Here is a 19625-nt window from a genome sequence, read left to right as displayed (position 1 = left end):
AGTATACGGAAAATTAAGATAACTGTGGGAATCTCGCTTGAGTGTATACAGCCACTGAAAGACGTAGCGTAGCACATATGCTTCAAGTTACAATGGAGGGAGAGTAAAAAGTAGGAAAATAAAGTTCTCACCTACAAGACGTCTTTACAGAGAGACAGGAGATAATAATATGTTGGGAAAGTGGGACATGTGACCTCAGACTTAAACTCTTATAAAGCAGGAAGACAGGAAATCCTTTGATGTCCTAAAGAACTTCCAGATCCACCTCCCTCACGTTCTCCCTCAGTCCCTACCACACCCCCAACCCAACCCCCCTTCACTTTGACCTCACTGTTGGACACCTGGGCAGATGGTCACTATACTAACGGCGGGTTTAAATGTTTGCTTTGACCTTGCTTTCAGGGGTCACCTTGTAGAATTCCAGGCAGCTACCTGAGTTCAAAGGGCCCCCGGCTATATGCGTAAGGGGAGAGAGGGACAGCTGGAGACAGAGAGAGATGGAAGGAAAAGGAGGGTCCAAGTGAGGCTTGATGGAAAAGTAAGGAACAGACAGAAGTAAAGTCACAGAGAGAAGTTGGTAAGAGGGAGACGAGAGAAAAGGGGGAAATGATGGAGGGAAATAGGGGGGCAGAAAGGGAGGTGTAGGGTGAAAACGGTAGATAGAGGTCTAGGTTAAAGGGGGGACAGGATAATCCCCCAGCCCAGTGTGGATGGCTCCCTCTAGTTCCTAGGGGTGGCAGAGCGGCACTGATTGGGGGAGATCAGGGAAAAATGACCTTAATGAGTTGTGATTGGGCCAGCTGCAGGGGGTTAGGATAATGAGCAGCTTCAAGCACGAAGAGCCTCCCAGATGAGCAGTTAAAACCTGCTATAGCAGGTTGTTCTGTTATAATCTCCACCCGGCACCGCCAGAAGGGGACTGGCCACCCCTCATAGCCTGGTTCCTCTCTAGGTTTCAGCTTTTCTAAGGAGTTTTTCTTAGCCACCGTGCTTCTACACCTGCATTGCTTGCTGTTTGAGGTTTTAGGCTGGTTTTCTGTACAGCACTTTGAGATATCAGCTGTACGAAGGGCTATATAAATACATCTGATATAGCGTCTTTCATTAGTGAACATGGGGGAAAAGTTCTAAATGGGAGGGAAAGTGTGAAGTGAACATGATTGTAATTTTATTCAATTTAAATCAAAAGTAAAACTCAAAAGTGTACAAGTTCAAAATCCTAGACTCAAAGTGAATAAAGACTGAAAACAATCTTTAAAGCCAAGTTCTTGGCCAACCAGAAGCATATCTTTCAAGTTATGAGTTATTTGAGTTTACCCATGATGTTGTACAACCACTCCAGTCCGTAAATCATTGTTTCAGTGGAATATATATTTATTCTAGCTCAAGTTCAAACCCAGGTAGCACATTTTGTTTCTTGGAAGTTGTTGGAACTCACCATTTAGGTTTCCCATTCGTCCTGAGCAGTAAAACTGAACGTTTTTTTCAACATTCTGAGAACAGAAGTGAACATTTTGCCTGTTCTGGGTGACCCCGGCACTGGCTGAGAGAAAGGTGCAAATTAGTGAGATAGAAAGGGATTGGGGCAGGTGTGGACAGACAAGGAGTGGCCGTCTCGCTGCAAGCCCGGCTTCAAGACGCAGCCTGAGATTTCCCAACTAGCACAACCGAGAACCTGGATGAGAGCGTGGTTGTCCCATGGCAATTTTTCATACAACCTTCGCACAACTTTCCGGGAATGGTGCAGGTTAGTTGCTTGGCTTTGGAACATTCTCCCAGGTTCTCAGTGTTTTGTCTATCTGGAAAATCTCAAGCTACCTCTTGAAGCAGTGATTGCAGTGAGACAGGAGCCAAACAGATGTGTTTAGTCTCTGAGCGACACACCTTGTCTGTCCACACCTGCCTCCCTCCCCCTCCTATCTCACTAATCTGCACCTTCCTTTCTCTCAGCCAGTGCCAGACTGCAGCTTCAAACAGCTGCACTACTCAGGCTCATCAGTGCTTTTGTGTTTCCGAGACCACCCCCCACCCACACGCATACAGTCACATGTATATACCGTCCCCACACACTCACACAGAAATTAAAACATCCTTAGAGAAACACTTGTGTATGCACATAACCTTTAACATAAGCACACAATAAAGTATACTATAAACCACGCATCTGTATTTTTATTTAACTAGTCAAGCCAGTTAAGAAGAAATTCTTATTTACAATGACGGCCTACCCCGGCCAAACCCTAACCCGGATGACACTGGGCCAATTGTTCGCCGGCCTATGGGACTTCCAATCATGGCCGGTAGGGATACAGCCTGGAATCAAACCAGTCTGTAGTAACGCCTCTAGCACTGAGATGCAGTGCCTTAGACCGCTGCGCCACTCGGTAGCCCAATATCTGGAGGAGAGTAAGAGATTTGTGCACAAATCATTTTTCCATTACCAACTTAAAAGCCGATGTGAAAACAGTATAGTTAATGTAAGGGACTGTAATGGAAGCTGATTGGTTTACCAGTTTGTCATTGCTGATCTCTGACCCAGTGAGGACGGCCCTGATTGGGTCTCCAATTTGGGGAACATTAATGAGACTACTTCCTGCCCCCTGCTGCCCCACTGACACCATGGAGGGTCACAGCATGCCAGACCTGGCTGATGTTACATATTAAGTGAAAAAACATACACATCTTGCCAAACAGGCAAAATACACACACAAGCACACATGTCCCACACATTGAATCCAGTCTTTCCCAGATGGTATTATGTGATGAAATGTTGCTCCGATGGGCAAATGCACTCGAGTAAATGCACTAGGGTCTGATTTAACATCCTCCCTTCATCAAACATTCCAGCGCCGAAAGATGGCCGCCTCGCGTCGCGTTCCTAGAAAACTATGCAGTATTTTTATGTGTGTTATTTTTTACCCCAGGAAACCCTAGGTCTCGACCCCGACCTGTGCAACTGGGTCCTGGACTCCCTGATGGGCCGCCCCCCCAGGTGGTGAGGGTAGGTAACAACTTCTCCAACCCGCTGATCCTCAACACTGGAGTCCCACAAGGGTGTGTTCTCAGCCCTCTACTGTACTCCCTGTTCACCCATGACTGCATGGCCATGCACGCCTCCAACTCAATCATCAAGTTTGCAGACACTATAGTGGTAGGCATGATTACCAACAACGATGAGACGGCCTACTGGGAGGAGGTGAGGGCCCTCGGAGTGTGGTGTCAGGAAAATAACTTCACACTCAATGTCAACAAAACAAAGGAGATGATCGTGGACTTCAGGAAACAGCAGCGGGAGCAGCCCCCTATTCACATCGACGGGACAGTAGTGGAGAGGGTGGAAAGTTAAGTTCCTCGGCGTACACATCACGGAAAAAAACTAAAAATGGTCCACCCACACAGACAGTGTGGTGCAGAAGGCGCAGCAGCGCCTCTTCACCCTCAGGAGGCTGAAGAAATTTGGCTTGTCACCCAAAACTTTTACAGATGCACAAACGAGAGCATCCTGTCGGGCTGTATCATGACCTGGTACGGCAACTGCTCCGCCCACAACCGTAAGGCTCTCCAGAGGGTAGTGACGTCTGCACAACGCATCACCGGGGGCAAACTACCTGCCCTCCAGGACACCTACACCACCCAATGTCACAAATCCCATTTGGCCCAACAGTCTAGGGGAGATGGTAATGAGACCCGTAACATAACTAAGTTTACCCACGGGTAGTGTATGCCCATGGGCGACTTGTCTTGGTTCCCCCTTTTCCCACCAGCAAACAAACACTCAAACACCATAACCAAAAACAATATTCACAGGTGAGGACAGTTATATGGAGGTTTGGAGGCACTCAAACAAAAGATGGCTCAATACATAAAGAGCAAGAGATAGAGACATAGTAGGCGAGAGTGAACCATATAGCTCTACAGACATATGGCATTTACAGAGAGATTGAGCTCCAGAGCAAAAAACTGACAGGGTTTTTAAACCAAGGGAAAGAAACTGTGATTGGGTAGGAAACAGGAGGTGTGTCTTCTGATTGATGATTGATTGGTGACTGATTGGGGAGTGATGATTTTCACCTGTGAGGGGAGAAGGAGAGAAAAGAACACAGGATACATACACACACACACACACATACAGGATACCTGTATCCGTAACACACAGGAAGACCAAAGAGATCATTAAGGACAACAACCACCCGAGCCACTGCCTGTTCACCCTGCTATCATCCAGAAGGCGAGGTCGGTACAGGTGCATCAGAGCGGGGACAGAGACTGAAAAATAGCTTCTATCTCAAGGCCATCAAACTGTTAAACAGCCATCATTAACATTGAGTGGCTGCTGCCAACATACTGACTCAACTCTAGCCACTTTAATAATGGAAAAATTGTTCAACTATTGTCTTTCTCTCTCTTTGAGTCAACTACTCACCACATTTTATTCACTGCAGTGCTAGCTAGCTGTATCTTATGCTTTCAGTACTAGATTAATTCTCTGATCCTTTGATTGGGTGGACAACATGTCAGTTCATGCTGCAAGAGCTCTGATAGGTTGGAGGAAGTCCTCTGAAGTTGTCATAATTACTGTGCAAGTCTATGGAAGGGGGTGAGAACCATGAACCTCCTAGGTTTTGTACTGAAGTCAATGTAGCAGAGGAGGACAGAAGCTATCTGTCCTACAGCTACACCATGATGCTACCCTACAGAGTGCTACTGAGGCTACTGTAGACCTCCATTGCAAAACAGTGTGTTTTAATCAATTATTTGGTAACATGAATATATTTAGTAGAGTTTTATCTAAAAAAGGGTGGTCCTCCCTTTCCTCCTCTGAGGAGCCTCCACTGTCCAGCTGGCTTACATTAGAGCAGCTGAAATCTGCTATCCACCATGGTTGGAAAGAAGCATGTGATGTGCGCAGAAAGCCCTCTCTCCTCTAACAGAAACTTCCCAATCTCCAGAGAACACTGCCTCAGATCAAAGGAATGTGATGCTTGGATTTTATAAAAACTCTCACCAATTTAGAATGTACAGGTCAGGTGTGTGTGTGTGTGTGTGTGTGTGTGTGTGTGTGTGTGTGTGTGTGTGTGTGTGTGTGTGTGTGTGTGTGTGTGTGTGTGTGTGTGTGTGTGTGTGTGTGTGTGTGTGTGTGTGTGTGTGTGTGTGTGTGTGTGTGTGTGTGTGTGTCCGAATCTGTTTGCAGTATCTCTCTACACTGCGTGAGAAAGACTGGTGTTAGGAAAACCAATATGGTCACACTACATTCAAACAGCCTACTGCCCTAAAGGACATATAGGCTACAAGCATAGTGTGCAACAAGATACTATAAGAATTTATAACAATCAGCCAGGTCACTGTGATACAAGTCCGTATTTGTCGTTCATGTCTGAGGATGTCGGGAGATGACATGGAAACCGGACACCAGGGGCAACAGTGAGTGCTTTACTGTTTTTTGTTAGGGTGTTGTTGACAGGGATGGTAGCCAGTGGTGGAAAAAGTACTCTATTGTCTTACTTGAGTAAAAGTAGAAAATGACTCAAGTAAAAGTGAAAGCCACCCAGTAAAATACTACTTGTCTAAAATGATTTGGTTTTAAATATACTGAAGTATCAAAAGTAATGTAATTGCTAAAATATACTGAAGTATCAAAAGTAAAAGTACAGTAATAAAACAAATCCTTATATTGAGAAAACCAGATGGCACAATTTTATTTTTTATTTAAGGATAGCCAGGGGCACACTCCAACACTCAGACAAACAGTGACAGATGAGAGGCAGTGGGGATGACCAGGGATGTTATCCTGATAAGTGTGTGAATTGGTCCATTTTCTGTCCTGCTAAGCATTCAAAATGTAACAACTACTTTTGAGTGTCAAATGTATGGAGTAAAAAGGACAAGTTGTCAAAAATATAAATAGTAAAGTGAAGTACAGATACACCAAAAAACTACTGAAGTAGTGCTTTAACGTATTTTTACTCCTCTACTTTACACCACTGATGGTAGATGGGTGTAAGCATCTAGCTCTGGTCCCAAAGGTTGAATGTTCAAATCCAGTGATAGGAAGTTGTTTTTTAGATTTTTGTTCTAAGCCTATCCCAAACCATAATCATTCGGTGAGAGCTTGTTGTAACAAACACAGAGACACACAACATAGTCAGGTCCTGTTTCATGTGAAGAGGCACCCAGGCTTCGTGTCAAGCTTCTCTGAGTCAAGTTCCTCAGTGTCCTTGCTGTAGAATGGGAGGATCATGACAAAGTGTTGTGTTGGTGTACTGGGGTTTAGGCTGGTGGGTGGACTGGACACAGGGATGTGTGTTGTGTAGCTCCATGCAGCTGTTGGCTCCAGGGGAGGGAGTGCCAGGCATCCAGACGCGCAGGGGGTTGCAGCTGTCCCACGGGGGGAGAGTGGGGAAGGGGGGGCAGTCTGGGGTCACAGTGACAGTGATGGGTGACCCCCTAACCCCACGGTGTAGAAATTAGCCTGATTGCTGTCTGCATGGAGCACAGCCACGTCTAATACAGAGCTGTATATAGACCGGCTATAATCAACAGTTCTATAAACACCACTCAACAACTCTACCCGTGCTGTATTATGGGGATGTAATAATGGCCATATACCAACAACCAACATGACACAACCATTCCCTAAAGCAGGGGTGTCAAACTCATTCCATGGAGGGCATAGTGTCTGCTGGTTTTCGTTTTTTTTCTTTCAATTAAGACCTGAGGGGAGTTTCTTACTAATTAATGACCTTAATTCATCAATCAAGTACAAGGGAGGAACGATAACCCGCAGACACTTGGCCCTCCATGGAATGAGTTTGACACATGTGCTCTAAAGAGTTTCATCACGTGCTGATCTGAGCTCCAAATTGTGCATGCATTATGCCTCTCTGAGTTATGTTACCAAAGTTGTAGTTCATAGCTCCATAGTCTTTGGTTTCTGCTGTTATTACTGTAGCTACTGTATCACATTAGCTGTGCTATCGAGCCAATGCAGTACCCAATTCCTGGCAGGAAACATCACATCATTCCATCATCAGGGGTGATTGTAGACATGTCTTTAAGCAACTTTTCACAACTTTTACCTCATCCAGGCTCCGCTGGGGACAGACAGGCATGTCTCTCCCTTGCTCTACTCTCTCTCTCTCTCTCTTTTGTGTTACTATAGCTAGGGCCCCATTGTGACATAAGCCTTGCTCCTGTAAAACTAATAATGACAAAGATTTGTACAGGCTTAGCATTCTTTCCCCCTTTCAATGCAGGATATGGGAATGAGGGGGCCAGGGGGTAGAGGGGATTTAGGGAGTGAGAAGGGTGAGGGGATATGTCCTAGTTTGAGAGGGAACATGCTATTTCACAGACGAGTGGCCCCTACTCTGGATCACGAAACATGCTTTTATTCTTTCTGGTTGAATGCCTACATTATCCTCTCAACATACAGCCTATTCAGGAATGCATAGTCATGACACTTCCAGTGACTTTCTTACAGTATATCATACATTTCCTATTCCCACAAGTTAGTCATTATGTAAAATGTATGCATACATAGTTAATACTGTAATATGAAATACAGATCTGACTAAATTCAGTAACCCCTTTACAGTATACTGAAAATCTCTCTCTCTCTTCCCCTCCCTCCTTTGAGCTCCCTCCTCCTTCTCCCGCTCGCTTTCTCCTTCCCTCTCTCTCAGTGAAAGGCAGACATGTGCTTGCCGTGCCAGCAGACCAATGTTCAGACAGCTGGCTTTCTCTCCTTGACTCCCCTAACTATCTCCCACTTTCTTTTCCCTCCACAGTGGCTCTATTAATTCTTTATCCTCCTTTCCTTTCCTCTCTTCTTATTTCCCCTGCAGTTTCCCCTGCGCAGACGGATAAAAATAATTGTCCTATAGCAGAGCTTGTGTAATCGCTGGCTTCACAAGCACGGGAGCCACTGCCTCAACACCGGCCCAATAAGGAATACCAAGCACTGGACTGAACACCACAGTGTTGAAGAAAAGGAGAGAACATTTTCTAAACTTCAAGGAAGAAGGATACAGTAAGGAGTACAGAGAGTGACAGAAGAAGAGAGAAGAAACAGAGTGAGGAGGGCAGGAGGAGTGAAGTGTTAGGACCATGCCTGGCTGTCACATCCGGACACCCCTGATGTTGGTGCTCTGCATGCTGGTGCTGTCCTGTGGGTCAGGAGGTGCCCGGCGGATCAGAAAGAGAGGGCTTAACCAAAAGGTGGGGTTTAGACCTGATATGAGTACCTTCACTGCAGCAATACTCTCTGTGTGTGTGTGTGTGTGTGTGTGTGTGTGTGTGTGTGTGTGTGTGTGTGTGTGTGTGTGTGTGTGTGTGTGTGTGTGTGTGTGTGTGTGTGTGTGTGTGTGTGTGTGTGTGTGTGTGTGTGTGTGTGTGTGTGGGGGAGGTAAAGCTGGTGGACATACAGTACATACACTGTTTTAGCAGGCTGGCAGAGGGGTGTAGTTTGAAGGTTTTAGCAATAGCAGCACCATGGTTTCATGAATGCTGTGTAGTCCCCTGTGTATTGTCCTCCCCACTCTGTCCTGGCTGTGTGAGGAGTGGAGGAGTGACGGACGGTCATGCAGAAGACTGAACACAGAGAAACAGAGCATGGCCATTGTCACAGAGGGGTTTCTGTAGTAAGAGCAGCAGACAGAGACAGCAGTGGAGAGAGAGATGGGAGGCAGAGAGAGGGGATGTAGAGGCACACAGGATGGAGCTCTCTTTTTCCTTCCAGAGCAGCAAAGCAGAATGAGCAGCTGGCCAGCACAGCCAAAAACATGCCAACAATCTGCTAGCATGGGGAGAACATTTCAATAACCACAGCTTCCACTGCTTAGTAACACACACCTGTTTTTGTATCACATCTAGGGGGATATTCTCTGATCCTGACATGTGTCTGGACATAATATATATAATAATAATATATGCCATTTAGCAGACGCTTTTATCCAAAGCGACTTACAGTCATGTGTGCATACATTCTACGACATCAAATCTAATTTTATTTGTCACATGCTTTGTAAACAAAAGGTGTAGGCTGACAGTGAAAAGCTTAGGTAGGGGTAAAGTGGTAGGGGTAAAGGTACAGTAGGGGTAAAGTGATATGGTATAGGTAGGGGTAAAGTGATAAGGCGACAGGATAAATAATAAGCAGTAGCAAGAGCGTTTGTGATGAGTCAAAAGAGTTAGTGCAAAGGGGGGTCAATGCAGATAGCTACAGAGACTATTTGATTAACTATTTAGCAGTCTTATGGCTTGGGGGTAGAAGCTGTTCACAGGTTCCTGTTGGTTCCTTGATTTGGTGCATCGGTACCACTTGCCACTTACCACTTACCATTTTTACACCGCCTGGTAAAAAGGTCCTGGATGTTAGGGAGCTCAGCCCCAGTGATGTACTGGGCCATAGGCACTACCCTCTGTAGCTCCTTGCGGTACCAACCGGTGATGCAGCCAGTGAAGATGATCTCAATTGTGCAGCTGTAGAAATTGTTGAGGTTCTGAGGGGGGAAGAGGCGTTGTAGTGCCTTTTTACAACTGTTGGTGTGTGTGGACCATGTTAATTGATTCTTGATTCTTAGCCATGTTGTGCTGCTATTTTTATTGACTTGGCCAAAGCTTTTGATATAGTAGACCATTCCATTCTTGTGGGCCGGCTAAGGAGTGTTGGTTTCTCTGAGGGGTCTTTGGCCTGGTTTGCTAACTACCTCTCTCAATGAGTGGGGTGTATAAAGTCACTGCAGAACATCTGCTGTCTCAGCCACTGCCCGTCACCAAGGGTGTACCCCAAGGCTCAATCCTAGGAACCACGCTCTTCTCAAATGACATCAACAACATAGCTCAGGCAGTATGTAGCTCTCTTATCCATTTATATGCTGATGATACAGTCTTATACTCAGCTGGCCCCTCCCCGGACTTTGTGTTAAACTCTCTACAACCTTTGTTAGTGTCCAACAAGCTTTCTCTGCCCTGAACCTTGTTCTGAACACCTCCAAAACAAAGGTCATGTGGTTTGGTAAGAAGACTGCCCCTCTCCCCACAGATGTGATTATTACCTTTGAGGGGTTAGAGCTTGAGGTAGTCACCTCATACAAATACTTTGGAGTATGGCTAGACGGTACAATGTCCTTCTCTCAGCACATCAAATCTGCAGGGTAAAGTTAAATCTAGACTTGGTTTCCTCTATTGTAATCGCTCCTCTTTCACCCCAGCTGCCAAACTAACCCTGATTCAGATGACCATCGTACCCATACTAAATTACGGAGACGTAATTTATAGATTGGCAGGTAAGGGTGCTCTCGAGCGGCTAGATGTTCTTTACCATTCGGCTATCAGATTGCCACCAATGCTCCTTACAGGACACATCGCTGCATTGTATACTCCTCTTTAAACTGGTCATCTCTGTATACCAGTTGCAAGACCCACTGGTTGATGCTTATTTATAAAACCATCTTAGGCCTCACTCCTCCATATCTGAGATATATATTGCAGCCATCATCCTTCACATACAACACCCGTTCTGCCAGTCACATTCTGTTTAAGGTCCCTAAAGCACACACATCGGGTCGCTCGTCTTTTCAGTTCGCTGCAGATCGCGACTGGAACAAGCTCCAACATAAAAAAGTCCAGTTTGAGTGTATCTCAATCTCTTCATCCAAAGACTCAATCATGGACACTTACTGACAGTTGTGGCTGCTTTGCGTGATGTATTGTTGTCTCTACCTTCTTGCCCTTTGTGCTGTTGTCCGTGTCCAATAATGTTTGTACCCTGTTTTGTGCTGCTACCATGTTGTTGTCATGTTGTGATGCTACCATGCTGTGTTGTCATGTATTGCTGCCATGCTGTTGTCTTTGGTCTCTCTTTATGTGGTGTTGTCTTTCTTGTTGTGATGTGTGTTTTGTCCTATATTTTTAATCCCAGCCCCTTCCCCTGCAGGAGGCCTTTTGGTAGGCCGTCATTGTAATTAAGAATTTTTTCTTAACTGACTTGCCTAATAAAATAAAAAAATTATAAAAATTCAAATTTATAAAACAATTCCTTAGAGATGTGGACGAGAAACTTGAAGCTCTCGACTCGCTCCACTACAGCCCCGTCGATGTGGATGGTGGCATGCTCGGCCCTCCGTTTCCTGTAGTCCACGATCAGCTCCTTTGTCTTGCTGACATTGAGGGAAAGATTGGTGTCCTGACACCACACTGCCAAGTCACTGACATCCTCCCTATAGGCTGTCTCATCATCGGTGATTAGGCCTAACACTGTTGTGTCATCAGAAAACGCAATGATGGTGTTGGAGTCGAGCGCTGCCACGCAGTTGTGGGTGAACGGAGTACAGGAGGGGACTAAGCATGCACCCCTGAAGTGCCCCCGTGTTGAGGGTCAGCGTGGCAGATGTGTTTTTGCCTACCCTCACCACCTGGGGGCAGCCTGTCAGGATGTCCAAATCATCAAACCAAATGTAATTATATAGCACATTTCAGACATGATTGCAATGCGCTTCGCAAAATAATAATAATAAAGAAAAAGAGTAATATTTACTATACAACAAACAAGGGAATAAAAAAACTAAAGAATAACAAAAACTGAAAAAAGCACCCTAAGGAAAAGCAAAGCTAAAAAGGTGTTTTAATTAAGATCTTTTAAATATGACCAGTTTCAGCCCCCAGGCTATTCCAGAGGCTGGGGGCAAAATTACTAAAGGCTGCCTCTCCATACTTCTTGGTCCTAGGCTTTTGGATAGTTAATTGGACAGTGCCAGAGGACCTGAGGGACCTACTGGTTACATAACTTAAAAGCATGTCTGGCATGTGTTGGTGCACAATAGTGGATTGATTTAAAAACCAATAGAAGAAGGCAGGCAGCCAGTGCAGAGAAGTTAAATCCGGTGTAATGTGTGCTCTCCATTTGGTCTTGGTCAGTACCCGTGATGCAGCATTCTGTTTTTTTTTGTAGTTTAGCAATGACAGGAGAGCATTACAGTAGTCAAGACTGCTTGTAATAAAAGCATGAATGGGTCTTTCTGTGGTAAAAAGTTATTTTGGTCACATTCCTAATATGTGAATTGAAATTGAGCTCAGAATCTAAAATGACATCTGGTGTTTTATCTTTATTGCCCAGGATCCAGTTGCAGAGGGAGGCGTTCACTACCAGGTTCCCGAGCATAGTGGTGTTGAACGCTGAGCTGTAAATGAACAACATTCTCAAGGAGGCATTCCTGTTCTGTTTCTGGGCCATCTGCCACAGCCTCTCAGGACTTTTATGTCCTCCCCAGGTGATTCGCACATCTATATTTACCATCTAATTGCTACAGCTCCATATCAATGGTAGCAAAAAGGACATTAATACCATGGGATTGGGCTGTTTGTGTGCTGAGACGACAGAACAAACAAGACTGGGAGAGGCATGCTAATTTTGCTCATTCCAGTATGTCAGCCAAATTCATTTACAAGGCTATTCCAAGATGGCTGCACTCAATACAGGTTATAATCCCTCTAGCATAGCCAGTAAATAACACTCTCTATATAAATAGGATTTAAAAAATGCAAATATGCATAACAAATACAGAACATAATATGGCCTTGGCAAACAGTAAAAAAGTAGTCTGGAAGAAATCCACAGCTGGTAAAGTCTGTTTCATACTTGGTTTGAGTAAACTTCCGTGTAGGCCAGAGTTAATACACTTAGCCTTCGATAGGAATTCTGAACATTAATCCCAGGCAGATGATATCATGTGAGGATGGTCTGGACATTACTGTACACACCCACAGGATGATCAACTCCCCGCTGAGAGCAGGCTGGAGAAGCACCCCCACTGTTCTCTGGTGATATAATACACATGTGATAGTCCAAACATCCATCAAGATAAAACACCATGGTAAAACAGTTAGTGCAGAAGCAGGCAGTCACCTGCATGGGTGATATGTCTCAGTTTAACTATTAAAAAATAGCATGTCTGGCTACATTCCATCCTTTTATACATTTAAGGTCACAACTCACCAGCTGTCAGTCAATTAGTTAGTCAGTCAGCCAACCAGTGACTTAGTCAGCCTCTCAGCCAGTCGGTCAATGTCATGGCAGGAAATCAAATCAAAGTTTGTCACGTGCGCTGAATACAACAGTATTAATACAACTGTAGACCTTACAGAGAAATGCTTACTTACAGGCTCTAACCAATAGTGCAAAAAAGGTATTAGGTTAATTAACAATAGGTAGGTAAAGAAATAAAACAGTAAAACGACAGGCTACATACAGATACCGGTTAGTCAGGCTGCTTGAGGTAGTATGTACATGTAGATATGGTTAAAGTGACTATGCATATATGATGAACAGAGAGTAGCAGTAGCCTGAAAGAGGGGTTGGCGGGTGGTGGGTGTGACAATGCAGATAGCCCGGTTAGCCAATGTGCGGGAGCACTGGTTGTTCGGCCCAATTGAGGTAGTATGTACATGAATGTATAGTTAAAGTGACTATGCATATATGATAAACAGAGAGTAGCAGCAGCGTAAAAAGAGGGGTTGTGGGGGCACACAATGCAAATACTCTGGGTAGCCATTTGATTACCTGTTCAGGAGTCTTATGGCTTGGGGTAAAAACTGTTGAGAAGCCTTTTTGTTCTAGACTTGGCACTCCGGTACCGCTTGCCATGCGGTAATAGAGAGAACAGTCTATCACTGGGGTGGCTGGGGTCTTTGACAATTTTTAGGGCCTTCCTCTGACACCGCCTGGTGTAGAGGTCCTGGATGGCAGGCAGCTTAGCCCCAGTGATGTAGTGGGCCGTACGCTCTACCCTCTGTAGTGCCTTGCGATCAGAGGCCAAGCAATTGCAGTACCAGGCAGTGATGCAACCATGCTCTCGATGTTGCAGCTGTAGAACCTTTTGAGGATCTCAGGACCCATGCCAAAGCTTTTTAGTTTCCTGAGGGGGAATGAATAACATTCTCACATAATTGTTCCTTTTGTCCAGGTGGGAAAGGGAAGTGTGGAGTGCAATAGAGATTGCATCATCTGTGGATCTGTTTGGGCGGTATGCAAATTGGAGTGGGTCTAGGGTTTCTGGGATAATGGTGTTGATGTGAGCCATTTACCAACCTTTAAAAGCACTCCATGCCTACGGACGTGAGTGCTACGGGTCTGCAGTCATTTAGGCAGGTTGCCTTTGTGCTCTTGGGCCCAGGGACTATGGTGGTCTGCTTGAAACATGTTGGTATTACAGACTCAATCAGGGACATGTTGAAAATGTCAGTGAAGACACCTGCCAGTTGGTCAGCACATGCCCGGAGCACACGTCCGTCCTGGTAATCAGTCTGGCCCGCAGCCTTGCTTCCCTTTGTAGTCTGTAATAGTTTGTAAGTCGAGCGCCAGATAAGACGAATGTCGGAGCCGGTGTAGTATGATTCAATCTTAGCCCTGTATTGACACTTTGCATGTTTGATGGTTCGTCGCAGGGCATAGCAGGATTTCTTGTAAGCTTCCGGGTTAGAGCACCTTGAACGTGGCAGCTCTACCCTTGCAACATGAACTGGTGCTAGAGCAAGGCTGGTCTGGAAAACTTTCCAAGCACAGGGGATCTCAGAATGGGAAGGAGGGTGGAGAATGGATGCTGTTGTATTACAGAAGAAAGAGATATGGATCTAAATAACATGGTCAATGCTTAAGTATGACTATCATTAAATAATCAGTGCAATCCATACATCTATTTGGGGTTTACGACTATCACATTGCACATAGTTTCACTGGAGAAGCTGAGTGGTGTGCTTCCTGGAGTTCTAGGAATCAGGATGTGTCTGATCTAAGGACTAGATACAGTACAGACGTCAATGGCCTGATTACAGTTTACATCACAGTCTGCAGCCAAATAAGGTCTCTGATGGCTTTAGCCCACTCTGCTGAATCGCTCAGCTTTGAAAACACTGCCCTGGAAGTAATCAATATAACAGGTCTGCCGGCATCTCTGTGGCCCAGCAGGAAGAGACCAATGACTGTAAATAAACAATGTGGGACTGAACATCAAACAGTCACATGCAGCACGGCACAGTACAGGACATGGTAGGGCAGCTTGGCATTCAGACTGATAGACAGGAACCGGATATTCTACTTCCTCTGCTACTGAGATCTGAGGAGAAACCATGGGAACTGGGCAGATAATGAACCATGGTCACTGTAGCTCACGTTGTCCAAACACATGGATAATCAACCTCACTCTTGTACTTTAACCTGGAGTTGTCTGAACTGCATTTGTAAAAATACAGGGTGACATGAGGATGAAAGTGATCTTTACCTGTAAATAATCATTACCTGTAAAGTTGTAAACATTAGAATCCTTTTGTAGACCCAACAGCATTGTGACGTGTGATTGGCTTATCTTTGACATACTGTAGGACAGGCTAATATAGCTCAGCCTAGAAACCCTCAGGAGACAGTCAGAAGATATAACAGATGATGGATCCAATCTGGCCAATGTGGACCACAGCTGCTAAAAGCACAAATTCTTTGAATGAAGAGAGCACTGATGTTGCCTGATAACTCATCCTGAATTTAACTCTGTTGCTCTATCAAGCTCTGATCAGGTCAAAAAGCTCTAAAGGTTCATTTTGAGGAAGGAGAATCACTGTAATGGGCATAAAACATCTGGAAGTGTTACTAAGACATGGTCAATTAGCGTAAAATCAGGATCAATAATCTAACAAGTCAGCACTGTGTTACTTTTACTGCGGTCACACTGACATGGAAGGAAAGAAAGTAGTGCACTTGTGTGTTGCCACACACTACATGTTGATCCAGTCACTGAGCCATGGTAAGACCTGGCACCCCACCCACCAGGCTGGCAGTTGACAGAGAAAATTATTTGTGTGTTTATTACAAACATGCATTCTGTGTCAAACACCAGCGCCAAACAGTTACTTTCGTTTTTATGGTTGGTTTGGAAGAGCAGTTGCTTAGCCTGCCAAATAAACAGTGCAATTTTAACGATCACGTGCAGTCGGCAAGCCCATTATCTCATTGGTGAGAGGGGGGAACTCTGAGGGCCCCTGGCACAGTCTCTCTGTCAGGGGGAAAGGGACAGGGACACCTTACCCGGGCCGGCAGGGCATCCACGTCGAGAGCAGCAGGATGTGCACTTGAAATTACAGTGTCTGGTCTGGAGCTCCATGATAAACATTTAAGACATTTACATTTAAGTCATTTAGCAGACGCTCTTATCCAGAGCGACTTACAAATTGGTGCATTCACCTTATGACATCGAGTGGAACAGTCACTTTACAATAGTGCATCTAAATCTTAAAGGGGGGGGGGTGAGAGGGATTACTTATCCTATCCTAGGTATTCCTTAAAGAGGTGGGGTTTCAGGTGTCTCCGGAAGGTGGTGATTGACTCCGCTGTCCTGGCGTCGTGAGGGAGTTTGTTCCACCATTGGGGGGCCAGAGCAGCGAACAGTTTTGACTGGGCTGAGCGGGAACTGTACTTCCTCAGTGGTAGGGAGGCGAGCAGGCCAGAGGTGGGCTTTGGTTAACATTGGCCAGACTACATGGAACATTTGCATCCTGATTAGTGTTGGCAGTCAGAGTGAGCCCCTCAGAATGAGACTGTGTGGCTGGACAGTAGGCTAGCTCAACTGCAACTGGAAACCAGACCTCACTGGATCCGTTGCTGTGCCAGAGCAGGAATAGCACTTGGAAAATATTAGGAAATACCCACAAAAGCTACCTCCTTAGCTCTATGGTTATAAGCACATCATATACAGTGATAACAAACCTGAATAAAACAGTGTTTGACATATGAAATCCTCCAAGAAGTAGTTCACACCATAGGTGAAAGGAAATAGTTCAAGTTTATTGAACTGAGCAAAGCAGTAAGTACAGCCATGGTTGTATTACAGAACTGATTATGTAAGTGTTTCACAAGCTCCTTTAGAGAAAAATCACAGACCACCACTGTTCAGGTGAGGTGGAGAATGTGTGTTTGACATAATCATATTTTCCTGTATCACATTCACATTCTGTTCCTAGGCCATCATTGAAAATAAGAATCTGTTCTCAACTGAATTGCCTAGTTAAATAAAGCTTGACTTTTAATTTTTAATTTGATTTATTTAACTAGCAAGGCAGTTAAGAACAAATACTTAGTCCATCAGTTCTTCATCGCTCTACGTGTTTAGAGTGAAGGTCAAGGTGTTTACTAACAGGCATGATAGCTTAAACAGAAAATATAACAGAAGCTGATGGAAAATGTTGCAACAAGTATGTTACAAAAATTCATTACAGTCACCTGCTGGTCAAAGGTGTTAGGACAAGTGCACGTCACAATTCATCTTTGTAGGCCTACTGTATGTACACAAAGATTCCAGCAATCACCCACTGTTGAAAATGACCCGGTCTCTCTGTTTCAGCCTCAGGATAGTAGACTGCACATTTCTGTTCAAACAAAGTAATTCTGTTCTCTCCTCTAAGGACTATGAGTACCCAAATCAGCAGTCCCAATCCACGCAGCACCAGAAGAATGACCGCTGCCCACCCCCACCTCAGATGCTGCCGGAGCGGGCCTGCGAGGTGCCCGGCTGCCGCTCTGACTCAGAGTGTGAGCGCCACAAGCGCTGCTGCTATAACGGCTGCATCTACGCCTGTCTGGAGTCAGTGCAGCCACCACCAGGTAAGCGCCAGTGATCTAGGTGACAGTACACAAAACCACACTTATCAACCCATATGACAGCACGCATGGTCATACATAGCGTGGGCATAGTTCTAACGATTGGTACTAGGATATGCAGTAAAATACTGATGATATCATTAGGATCAAACTTACCAATGATGTGTGTTTGTGTTGACCAGTGCTGGACTGGTTGGTTCAACCCAAGCCTCGGTGGCTGGGAGGGAACGGCTGGCTTCTAGACGGTCCAGATGAGGTACTGCAGGGTGAGTAGCCTGGGACATCACCATTAAAACAGACCTGAAAGCAACACCATCAGTGTGTGTGTTTAGTTTACCTCTGACCTGTGTGTCCCCTGCTCTCCAGCGGAGGCCTGCAGCACCACAGAGGATGGTGACGAGCCCCTGCACTGTCCCACAGGCTATGAGTGCCACATCATCAACCAAGGAAACCCCGCCGCTGGCATCCCCAATCGGGGACAGTGCATCAAGTCTCGTGGCAACTCTGGTAAGGTCCGATTCAGTCAGACATTTAATGTAGTTCTAAAAACGGGCATAATCACGAACTAGGAGGTGCTATTTCTCATCTAGATGGACGTCCCATGAGGCAAAAGTCCTACAAGGACTATAAGGATTACTTGGGTAAGTGTGGTGATCAACTGTCCTGTATTCTCCATAATTATACTGCTAGGGTCTCTTTTACATGAACATGCCTGTCATTATTCCACTATAGGAATTGGAAGCAGCTCTAATAATGCAGTGGCCTATGAGAAACACCACAAACACATGGGATGAGGTAGGTGTTATTGGGATGCCATTTAGGAAAATAAGAGGACAGAATAAAGCCTATATTGTTTGCTATGACTGAGATAAAAGGTCAATATAACAATCTATAATAACCATTTGTATCTGACAGATCGTAAAAAGTTGGTAGTCTCTTCAAAGCAGTCTCTCCTCAGATCTTCAGATACCGCAACACAGAACCTCAGCTATCAGAGCCCACATATCATACCTCTTGACAACGGAACACAGAACAACCAGACAACCCTACGGAGCTTTACACTTCCCATGTCTGGCCTGGGGAAAGGAGGAAACCAAGCCTTCAGTTCCTACCTCTCTCAAACTGGCACACTCCTTTGGTTGTAATAATGGTGCAGGCAGGGTTTTAAACAATACTTTGACAGATTTACACACACACACACACACACACACACACACACACACACACACACACACACACACACACACACACACACACACACAACATGCTTTGGTTTAGTCATGAGCAAGATGTAATGGTGTTATGGTTGAAAAGGAGAAATGAACAAGACACAAAGCCCCTTTCTTGATCGGTCTCAAACCACAAAAATAACAACCTTTTTTTCTATACACAATATCAAAGTAGATGCACTGAAACTCCCCACAACCAGACACACACACGTATCTCATAGAAGAGAAAATAAGGACTATGTGCTGCTGTTGGCCCTCTCACCCTTCAGGCCAGCAGGATGAAGATCCCATAAACACACAGACTAGGAACAGACCCAGAACCACCAACAAAATCCATACACTCTGCTTACATGTCAAAGCATGTCAATCATGGTGGGAGAGCAAGCTGGGCCTTATACCAACACACAGGAGTTGTTCAAAGTGTTTGTATCGACTGTACATGAAATAGGACATATTCCATTTAGTATATTCCCTCAGCCGGTCCAAAAATGAACATTAGTATGACAGAAAGACGGGTGTGAGTGGTTAGGAATATCCATATCTGGATTTTAGTACATCAAATGGTGCTTGGTTCTAAGGCTGTATCTTCTAACAGAACAATAAGCTGGTCTATACGACTGAATTCCACAACTAATAAGCTAGAGGTATGAACAACATGTAACCATTTTCTATGAGGGAGACAGTAATATCCAAATGTCAAACTGGTGCTGTAATGTTGCTTTTTGTATTACAAATAAACTGTATGTTTGAGGAAT

The 19625-nt window shown here is 45.0% G+C and overlaps 1 protein-coding gene across 2 annotated transcripts; it reads left to right on the top strand.

The window, feature by feature from the left end:
* The first annotated feature begins 7677 nt into the window (after positions 1-7677).
* Positions 7678-19624, top strand: LOC124000163 (WAP four-disulfide core domain protein 1-like). 2 transcript variants are annotated; one of them, XM_046306360.1, is made up of 7 exons: positions 7678-8217; positions 17446-17644; positions 17824-17907; positions 18008-18148; positions 18232-18282; positions 18374-18436; positions 18600-19624. In XM_046306360.1, exons 1-6 carry the CDS (start codon positions 8107-8109, stop codon positions 18433-18435), a joined length of 648 nt encoding a protein of 215 aa, XP_046162316.1. In that variant the 5' UTR covers positions 7678-8106; the 3' UTR covers position 18436; positions 18600-19624. The 2 variants fall into 2 exon arrangements, with proteins under 2 accessions (XP_046162316.1, XP_046162307.1); XM_046306351.1 differs by having other exon boundaries at positions 18557-19624.
* The last annotated feature ends 1 nt before the right edge of the window (position 19625 follows it).

The sequence above is a fragment of the Oncorhynchus gorbuscha genome, linkage group LG02, assembly GCF_021184085.1.
Source record: "Oncorhynchus gorbuscha isolate QuinsamMale2020 ecotype Even-year linkage group LG02, OgorEven_v1.0, whole genome shotgun sequence".
Lineage (NCBI taxonomy): Eukaryota > Metazoa > Chordata > Actinopteri > Salmoniformes > Salmonidae > Oncorhynchus > Oncorhynchus gorbuscha.
The sequence above is the reverse complement of the archived record's forward strand: the minus strand, read 5'-3'. Positions and strand labels throughout refer to the sequence as shown.

Bases quoted from the DNA above. Each gene is read 5' to 3' on its own strand.
- LOC124000163 (XM_046306360.1), top strand. From the start codon at position 8,107: ATGCCTGGCTGTCACATCCGGACACCCCTGATGTTGGTGCTCTGCATG. The intron at 17,645-17,823 runs GTAAGCGCCAGT...TGTGTTGACCAG, and splicing joins GTCAGTGCAGCCACCACCAG to TGCTGGACTGGTTGGTTCAA. The intron at 18,283-18,373 runs GTAAGTGTGGTG...ATTCCACTATAG, and splicing joins GGACTATAAGGATTACTTGG to GAATTGGAAGCAGCTCTAAT.